This window comes from Fundulus heteroclitus, chromosome 6, assembly GCF_011125445.2.
Source record: "Fundulus heteroclitus isolate FHET01 chromosome 6, MU-UCD_Fhet_4.1, whole genome shotgun sequence".
Taxonomy (NCBI): Eukaryota; Metazoa; Chordata; class Actinopteri; order Cyprinodontiformes; family Fundulidae; genus Fundulus; species Fundulus heteroclitus.
The window spans coordinates 11,857,305-11,867,693 of record NC_046366.1 but is presented as its reverse complement, the minus strand read 5'-3'; the positions used below and the strand labels follow the sequence as shown (position 1 = coordinate 11,867,693).

Here is a 10,389-nt window from a genome sequence, read left to right as displayed (position 1 = left end):
GAGAAAAGTCTCTTTAAAACCAATTAAATACTATATTCATGTCAACCAATCCTTTGGAAACCACTCCGGAAAAATCGAAGAGGGCATAGAAGAGGGCATCTGGGAGGACCCAGGACTGTTTTAGGAGAAGACTATGTTCTGTCGTATTGGTAAAGCATTAACAGCAGAGGTACCAATAACTGTGTTGACTCAGAATGTGTTAACACAATATTATTTTCTTCCCCACCTACTTAATAAAATATGGGGTTGTTTTTTAAAATTTCAAGGGTGAAATTATGTCACCGCAGTAATAATAATAATAATCTATTTTTGGGTTCTCTCCTTATCTTTGCCAGGGGTGCCACTAAAGGTGTCCAGCCCTGTATCTTCAGTCTCTGCCGTAATTTGAAGCTGCAGAGCGTAGTGCTAAATGTGGACTGCTTCATGGTGCCGGACACTTTGATAGGCTGAAAATACAGTTCCATTTGCTGGCTGGGAACATTTCCACCCCCCCCCCCCCAATGCCTCCGAGTTAAACCCGAGGTTTCAATCATTATCAGTGTAACTGTCGCTTTGCACTGTATCGCATCTAAAAGGACCTTGAACCCGCTTGTAAGCCTGCAAAGGAAATTTGCCCACTCAAATCAAAGCTGGGTTCTATAAATAGCACTAAACCAAGCGTTCAAATGGAAAATGAACCTGGAGCGACAGAAAAGGTCTTCATATATTGCAGTTATTTGAGTTTCTTTCCAGAACAACACCTCTGTTTTCCCCCCTTTTTCCTTTCGATGCAGGTACGGTTTTCCTCGTCAGTCCAGTGGTGTGGCACAGCCCCACCAGGCGTCCTTGAGGAATCATTGGTCATTAAAGAGAATGGAGTTGGGGTGGGGTGAGGGGGGGGGGGGTTGGAATGGGGGGGGGGTGCAGCTGAGATGCTGTCATTACACAGAGGGTGCAGTTGGCAGGAATAATGCTGACACTTCAGTCCTGCACTCTGCTCTCCACAGGCGTGAGTTATGGTCCAGTATCCCTGCGAGACGCGTTAGAGGCATTTGGCACACAAGTCATGCTTTTCTATAGAATACTAGGAACCCACCTGTACAAGCATGTGTAAGCAAGAGCTGTATGTATGTAGCAAGGTGAAGGACTATAAAAAGGGAATCGGGGAGGGATTTGCTTAGACTCATCTGTTCTGTCAGAACGCCCGCCTGTTGATTCACCTCGAGCTTTAGATACTTTAATAGCATTCAGAGTTTGCAGTTTTGCTTCAAGTCCCTTGTTGGCAATCAGAGCAACAGGAAATACACTTAGGAACAGATGGCTGGCAGTCTTGGCAATGTTATAGAGAAGGGACAAAGCATCCAGTCGGTTTGCAGAAGAAAGGCATTCTATAAATCTCTGTCCTTATCCTTGGTTCCCCCTGTTTGGTTTTCTTTCCGCCTATCTTTGCCCTCCAGCCCCTCTTCTCCCTCATCCCGAGAGCTGGAGAGAAAGGCAACTCTGCATTGCAGACACAGCAACAACCTCAGTCCGTCTGACCAATTAATGTTAGCCAGGATATGAGTGGCAGAGCCAGCAGCCAGTTGAAGGCAAAGACTCGTTACGGGGTGAAGAGGTTCGCCTGAGAGAGTGGAAGGAGAGTGGGAGCAGGGTGACAAGGAAATATAGATGTGGGGAGTCGAAGATGGAAAGGGTAGAGAGAGGGATTGACAGAATGAGGAGAAAGGAGAGATCTATGGACATTTTACGGAGGGCTCCACACATGGAAGGAATGCTTCACTTCCTCCACAGTCACTGGCCTGCCTGAGTCCTATCACTGCAGTTTTTCTTACTCATTAGCTGGCTGAGATCCACCAGCTCCCCCAGCTCCCCCCGCTCCAGAGCACCCCTCAGCAGAGCCCTGCTCAGCCCCGGTGTGTGTTGCTGGGACATGTAAGCTTGACCACCGGGAGGGGGCATGGTGGGCGGCGGCAGGGGGACGGGGACCATCCCGTGGCTGCTGAGGATGTATCCTTCTGGGGCAGGCCAACGTAAGGGCAGCGGCTCGCTGTACTCAACGGGGGCACTGGGTGCCGAGACCACCCTCCGGCGCTCAGGAGAGTCCTGGGGGGTCATGGGGTAGACATATTCTCCAGCAGACTTCCTGACGGGGGCTCTAGGTGTACCCTTCCCTCCTTTTTCTTGCTTGCTTAAGCAGACGTAATGCTGGCGTGGTGTGTCGTTCCCCCGTCCCTCACCGCCATGTCTCCCTCCTCCGCCCTGCTGAAAGAGTCTAGTGGTCAGGTAGACAGAGGGGGGCATGCGGCAGGGCGAGCCCAGACCCACAGACCCTCCGCCCAGGTACGTCTGGCTGGTGTCCCAGCCTCCGGAGTTGGAGTCGGACAGTCGCAGGCCTCTGCGTTTCTGCTGCGGCGTGTGTTCAGGAGTGGGTAGGAACCCTGGGTCGAGTTCTCCCGATTTCACCCAGCCGTTGGGCATGACGAACAGGGTCTCCCCACCCTGCGTGCACGAGCGCTCCCCACCTCCCTGCCTCGTGACACTCAGCACCGAGCCGGCCATCCCGCCCGAGTTACTCAGCAGGCCCCTCTCACGCCGCTGGATGGAGGACTGGGAGCTGCTGCCGTGGCGGCGGTTGGCAGGCTTGTGGGCCATGATCCAGCACACGGCCAGCCCGGAGAGAGCTGCCCCGATGGTGAAGGCCGAGACTGCGGACGCGACGAGGAGGTTGAGGGAGACCAGGCTCTCTGGTTCAATCAACAAACTCTGCTGTAGAATTCCTGCAGGATTGAGAGGCATAATTAAGACGGTGACATTTAGTGCAAATGACATCCTAGGGGTCCTGTCTAAAAATATTATTATCATCATCACACAACGGAATAGCCTGTTAGTTGATACTATTTCAGTACCTACAATAACACTTAAAAGCTGTTATCATTATGCTGAGCATTATGGGATTATTTTCCGAGAAAATTAGAGAGAATCTTTTCTCCAGTTTGTCCTTGAGGCTTCATGAGCTCCAGGTTCACTGAGGCCTGCTCTTCTCATCAATACAGCTCAGACCACACCAACAGACTCTTTTTTTCCCCGTCTTGTCCTCACTCTTTCCTTTGCCTGGCCTGCGAATCTCTCCTCACAGCGCACCATTACCTCAGTGTTTCCACCCAACTCTAATCACTCCCATCTGCAGAAACAGCCCTTCCTCTGGCTCGCCGTCCTCTGAGCTTTCCTCATCCGACGAGCGAGGATGCTGCCTGGCATCACTTACATCGAACAGGGCAAGTTTCACAGAGTGAGATAAACGGGGGATGCTTATAGCTTTGGGGCAAATGCGTAAGATCAGAGTTAAGGCATATGCAGCATACCCTTGTTTTGTTATGTTGGGGAAACTCTTAGCAACTCTTAGCAACTGAATCAAAGCTAAGAAGGCCTGTTCACTTCTACTGCGCTGACATCTGAGCCTCCCTGTGAAACCATATGACATTAGACTAAAACTATTTCAGCGTTGCTCGCTAGCAACCTCCTCAGATCTCCCGCGTTGACAAGACAAAATCTCAAAAGTCAAAGGAGGATGCCTTTCCCCATCTTGCAGTCTGGCTTTGTCTGCACCCTTTTCCCCATCAGAAATCCAATTAAAATGTGTCACAGTGGGAGCATTCTCAGCTCCTTATCTACCTGATTCAGGTTATCAAAGACACCAAGATGCTGTGTGGAACGGATCCCGATGTTCTGGGATTGGAAATTAATTTGTGTTTCTCCTCCATCTTTTAGTAAAGCCAGAACATAATGTTCAGGCACAAGAAGATACGTTGCAGTGAAGAGTTGAGCCACTAGGTGGAGCACTTAGTAACTCTTCTATGGAAAGCCAGAAGTATCCATGTACCAATGAAACCTACCATCGCAGTCTCCTAGATGGGAGGTGGTGTTTCCATATTCCACATCTTGCTGAAAGGGGATTCTGTGGTCACAGATAGAACACATATGAGCATCCTTTTTCTCAGAGAAATGAAAACGCCAGCGCCCATAATTTACTGTCAAACTGTTTTCAGTTCTGATGGGAGATAAGATGACATTCACTCCCTAAAACGACGGGAAGTTTAATTTAAAATGTACATAGATGTCCACTGTGCTGTATGATGTTAATCAAATACGATCACATCAGGCCGTGGTAAATAAAATCAATATGGCACAAAGTTATGAATTATCCATTGTAATGGCGCACGCTGCTGAGCTCATTATTGATCTCCTTCCTCAGCAGGGTCAAAGGCGAGGATCAGCCATGCAGGTGGAGATGGAAGCTGAATCAGACTGTACAGGTCGTGGTTTATATATGTACAACTTAAAAACATCAGTGAGCAATGCATACAACTACTACTGTTTCTTCACAAGCAAACACATTAATCCCAATTCACTATTAATTACATGGTTTAAATAAGCATTTAATCTTCTTGATTCACTTGGATCAATTTAAAGGGGATTCCGTTAGCAAATAACTGATGAAAAATTACAAATAAAGGTGCTTTCAGTAAATATGTATTTTTGGTAAAGATATAATAAAAATGTTTAAATTAAAACGACTAATACAGCATTATATAAATAAAATATTTGTTTTTGGCAAAGCTTGTTGTTTTAGTGGCTAAGCTTTTCTTGACCTATCTCTGTACTTGAGTGGTGACTGAAGCTCAGTGGTTCTTGTAGGACCTATGCTTCTTTTCTGCACAAAGCCACTGATAGAGCTATTTCTGCCTTTAAACATTTAACTTATTTGTTTTTATTGCATCAAGAGTATTGCTAGTACAGAGCCTCTCTATTTGATTGTCTCTCCTAGGCGCAGCGACTAATGGATGTACTGCTGCAATTAACTGTATGAGCTCTCTTTTTATTTCACCTTAGAAATCCAGACTTTTATTACTACTTTTTGTCCCCCTAAAACACCGACTGGCCACAGCAGCTGGCCTTCTCATTCTGAGCGTTGTTCACCTGGAGGTTTCTTCCTGTTAAAAGGGAGTTGTTCCATTCCACTGTCACCACATGCATGCTCGGGAGGAGGGATCGTTGCCCGCTCGACTCAGCTGGGCTTCATTAGGTAGATAGATTTTTACTAATTTGCAATTATATGATCAACTGACCTTGATTGTACTGCACACTAATTACACACTAATCGCGTTGGATTATCCTGCGTGCACTTGAATCTGAATGCCATTACGTGTCATTTGTTAGGAGTTGGCAGAATAAAAAAAGGGCTAAATCAAATGAATACTATCAAGAATAGTTTACATTTTATATTCACTTTGCCTGATGTTTCATGGTGATGATCAGAATTTAAATTTGATCCATTTCATACGTCTACTTCTGTGGCACAGATCAGCAATGCTAGATGATCAAGGATGGCTCTGATAATATAATCGACTCCAACAATTGTTTCAGGCATTTATTAATTAATTTATTTTTTTTTTTGCTTTTTCATGGTTTTAAATGATCACTTCTGCAACGTCCAACCATGAAACACAAACTAAAAATCACTCAACGATCTTCTTACATACAATCAGTCTCCCTGCAGATAGAGTGAGCTATTCAAAGTGTTTTTGGGGTTTGCTCCCCTCACCTTGTCCCCGGTCTAAGAAAGGAGCAGGTACTGCCTCTGGTCCACCCACAGTATGGATCCCTTGAGGCAAGACAGCTCCTGAGGGAACACAGAAATATATTGAAAATGAATGAGCCAATTTTCAATATTTAACAATTAAGAGACAGGTTATGAATGGGTTTGAGAGGAATTTACTCAGTAGCTGTTCAATATAAACCACGAAAAGCTGCACCAGTTCATGAAAGTTTCAAAATATGAAACTAAAAGATATCCATCCATCCATCGTCTATACTCATTTGTTTGGATTTCCCAGTGGTCTTTGTAGCTTTTTAGACTGTGGGAGGAATCTGGAAATACCCAGAGAGAACCCATGCATGTAAGGGGAGAACATGCAAACTCAATGCAAAAAGAGTGAAGGCCAGGATTTGAACCAACAGCCTTCTTGCTGCAAAGCAGCAGTGCAACCAACCGCTCCACCATGCTACCCTGAAGGACGCATGAAGCTAATTCAACTTTTTTCTTTCAAATTGGTAGAGACCCTGTAATAGGAGAAATACATGTAATCAATCTTCTTTTTGCACCAACCAAGAGCGGAAATTGTATCCAATAGATCTTTGCTCAACTGTATATATCGCAAATGTGATACATGTTTGTTCACGGCGGGAAGCTGCCGCATAGCACAGTGCTCCACTTTCACAAATAAATTCCTTCTTTGTATTTATACCCCACCATCATCCCACTAAAGCCTCTCGCTTCAAATCAAATATTATTTCTTGGGGAAAACCAACACTCTCAGAATAGAAAATAAACCAGATAAGCTAGCTGTGATTTGACAAACACACATGGCGTGCCTCCTCTGTTGTCTCGAACAAAAACAGAAATACAGGTTTTTATGGGGATGACTACAGTAACAGTAACACATTTTTTTTTTAATAAAAAATGTGGCCAGCAGAGACTGCCGTGGCCAGTTTCTGCTCCCGCATTCAAACCAAACGGACCAAGTAAGAACACAAAAACAAACCAGCGGATTCATATCACTCACTTCATGCAGCGAGAATGCAGGTGGCAGCGCGACGTGGGCAGCCTGACCAGACAGGAGGGGAAGGCCAGCAACAGAGTGTGGCTGGTGCGATCCAGAGTCAGGGACAGGAGCTGGCGGGCCTGAGGGGAGTCCTCACCACACCTGGGGACAGATGTGTGGACACTCAGGACAGGACATAAGGAGGAGAGTGCTGCCTGTCATTTTCCAGCCTGAAAAACAATCTATAAGATCACCCTGGAGAGTCGAGCAGCAGAGCGGAGTAACAAAGTATATGCATAAAGTATCTGTGCATTCATTAAGCAATACAAAAAAAGGCACAGACTCAGGGTTTCCCACTGTCAAATTATAAAGTACGATCATGGAGGCAGACGCAGGGAAACAAACTGAGAAATGACTTGGCAGCGTCTCACTGCTGACTCTTTATCTATTTTTGCACATTTGTTTACTAGTCTCCACATTTCCTGTCAGACTTTCGCACAAAAATCAAACAGATCATTACTTTAAACAAAATATAGCTCTGTTAAACAGACAATATTGTTATGATTTGCTTTTACGGTTTCTATGAAGTGCTTTTACTCTTTATGGACCACTCAAAACCACTCTTCCAAACTCACACGGTGAAATACGGACAAAACAGGTTAAAAGCCTAAAAGTAAAAGGGGGGAAAAAAATCTAAATAAAAGCAGGAGGAATGAAGCCATTTTATTGTGTAGCAAAAAGGTGTGCATCGAGTGCTGCGTGTCACGGGGCATATCTGAAGAAGCCTGCTCCAGACATCCTTGAGTCAAAGAGCTAGGAACAAACTGGGGCGTATATGTTCAGATACAGACAGGCCACTAACAAATGCCTGGTGTGAGAGAACAACATAGAACATGACATTGCTCATGTGACATACAGGTAAAACAGAGCTCATATTATTTTAATAAGAAAGTAAGTTTAATTGAAAATGTATTTTTTGGGTTATGATCTGTAACAACTGTATTTATATCATTATTTTAATTTTTCAGTCTCTTTAATATTACCCCCTCCCCCATTATCTATTTCCAGCTTCTTAAATATATATATATTTTTTTTAACGATGTTTGTGTCACAATCTCCAGGTGTTTGTTTGTTACTTTTGGCTATTTCTTTGCTGTTTTTTTTGCTAGACCGTGCCTACTTTAGTTATTCCCTCATGCCTGTCATCCTTTAGGTGTTTGTGTTTTTGGGTCTCTATTTTTTTTTATATTCCCTACACTCTGTCGTTGTAGCTCATACATTTTGTGGATTTGGTTAGGTCTTTCTTTGTAGGTTTTGCACTTTGTCTGTTTCTCTTCCCTGTGTTTCCGTCTGCTCAGTATTCTCCTCACCTGTGTTCATTAATCTCAGCTTTCTCACCTGATTACTCCCACCTGTGCAGTCATCCTTCCCCTGTATATAAGCGCCGCTGTTGTCATTTCTCATTGCTGATTTCTTCTGCTGACTCCATGCTTCCAATACCTCTGTTTGTCTGCCAAATTGTTATTCTTGTGTTTTTTTTTTGCCGTCGCGCCTCCTCACGGTTGCCCTGTTTCTTGTGTATTGTAAGTTTTCTTTTTTACTTTAAAGTTATTTCCCCACCACCGTGCTCTGCGCTTGCGTCCTCCTTTAACTCCTATCATGGCAGATTAAAATGAAATCGGGAAAAGCCTTCTTCATACAAAAAAAAAAAAAAAAGATAGCATGGAACCTTTGCAGCCAGGTTCTGCTGAAAGCTCAAAGGCAGTTAATATCTTACCTGTGTAAGATAAACCTCATAGAGTCCTCGTTTTGCCTGAATCTAGATTACCGTGTGTGAAATCAGGGACTGAAACTAACAGCTAATCAGAAAAGAGACAAACCCAGAATAGACTTCTGCTGCCTAAAAACCCAGTCAAATCTCCAAAACCATAAAATGTTAGCAGGCTATTTGAACGCTGTGTTATGAGCTTTTAAACCCATTGCAATGTTGCATTTTGAGGTTATTTACAGAGAACTCAATGATTAGGCACATACAAGTGGACATTCAGAGACTGTACGCCACTAATGATCTTCCTGTGTGAAATGTTTACTAAAAACAGAACATGTAAATCATTTCTGTTCAGGGTTGCTGTTTGATACGTTTTTTTTTCTTCAAAGGCTTATTTATTCTATTGGGGTAGTTATACTGACTAGAAACGCTTTACCTGCTCTGTTCTCAGTACGTGTTTCACTCCAGGAGGGACTTGATGGAGTGCTGCCTCCAACCTCCATTTGCTGGGTAAATGATCTTAGACCTTTGGTTAAATAACCACCCAATGCAAACGTGACCATGATTTAAAGATAGTGTTAGCATTGTACACAGTTCTATGTTTGAGCTTGGAGTTATTTTAAGATAGTGTAAGTAATATTTGGTCTGGGCCAGTTTTGAACTAGCTGTTAATTTTAGCCTCGGGAACCAACTTATCTGGATTTAAACTAAATGGAGGTGCTAAGTGAGCAAATGTCTAATATAAAAGTAAAGTGGTTTTAAAAAAAAAGTATAAATATGGGCATTTAAGTAAATGCCTTTTTCTTGATTGTTACGTGACCATACATTTCTATTGGATAATAATTATCTAAATCTTCCTCTATGAAACAAGTACAATGAAAGGGAATGTATACTAAAGTCTACAGTCAGAATCAGTAGTCTGATAAGAGAAAGGCCTAATAAAACGCTAAAAGTGTTGTATAATTTTAGGTCACCCCTATTTTTATGTTGATGTCCTCTTCTATAACATAATTATTCTGATTGGAAACACTTCATATCTTCCCTTCTCAGGACACTGTGAATAACCAGCCAATGCAAACACACAATTTAAAGGTTCATAATATACAATTTACAAAAACCCCTCTGATATTTTAAGATTGGACTTCTTTAAAGATGGTAGAAGTTCTCTTTGCTCTCGACTCCTTTTGGACTAGAAGTTTGGTTCAACTAACCTAGAAAATGAAGATGCTTTGAGGCGTATCTACTGCAAGCAAGATACTAATCACTTGTGCCCTTTAAGTAAAACCTCAATAATCAAACTATATCTTTGAAGAAAGAACGTTTTTCCAGATCATACTGTCTTATTTCAACAATGGTCAGGAGCGAAAAACTATTCCTCCCTAATCACCTAATACTGTATCATCTCTTCACATGGAGGGTGTAAGCCAGGCCTATTCAGTCGGAGAAATCACATTAGACAGAGTGCTGACTTGACATGGCTGTACGGCTAGATTATTGGTTTGTTGCATAAATGTTTGATATACTTTGGTTCAATATCCCTCACTGCTCAGACCAGAATTAAAAATTATTTCATCCATCTAATGGGTCCTGTAGCTCTCTGCACTTAGGCTGTTATACACTGTTGTTCTAATTATACGGTGTAAGTAACCTGCAAAGGTTATAATGATTTTAACTGAATAGGCTTTTATCGTCAGCTGTATGTAAAATAATCTGATTTATAGTAAGTGTAGAGTTCATAAATGAAAAACCCAATTGGACACAGGTGCAAGGGACTCTATCTGAAACATTACGCCAAGAAGTGAAGTCCATTGAAGATAAGTGAAAAGGGTGCATTGACTCACTTCTCTGGGTTGAATCCCTCCACTTCCTCTAAAAACACGCTGCCGTGGGAGAATGAATCTCCACCAGCAATCATTAGGAACTTGAGGATGGTCCCTCGGGTGGAGCCCAGAAACAAGACAGTGCGGTTCTTGTGGGGGCCTGCTTCTGTGTCTACCACCATGGCTGTCAACTGGTACCTAGAAAGATAGGTCAGTAAAT

General features: G+C 43.3%; 1 protein-coding gene across 3 annotated transcripts in view; it reads right to left on the bottom strand.

Annotated features, from left to right (window-relative positions):
- Nucleotides 1-339: 339 nt before the first annotated feature.
- Nucleotides 340-10,389, bottom strand: part of LOC105934230 (semaphorin-6B) — a 54,863-nt gene continuing 44,813 nt past the window's right edge. For all 3 annotated transcript variants that reach the window (XM_012874129.3, XM_021322341.2, XM_036138049.1), the window contains 5 exons: nt 10,191-10,367; nt 6,603-6,743; nt 5,582-5,659; nt 3,873-3,934; nt 340-2,756 (listed from right to left, as the gene is read on the bottom strand). In XM_012874129.3, coding sequence (XP_012729583.2) covers nt 1,771-2,756; nt 3,873-3,934; nt 5,582-5,659; nt 6,603-6,743; nt 10,191-10,367 — 1,444 coding nt within the window. In that variant the 3' untranslated portion in view covers nt 340-1,770. The remainder of the gene's footprint in view (nt 2,757-3,872; nt 3,935-5,581; nt 5,660-6,602; nt 6,744-10,190; nt 10,368-10,389) is intronic.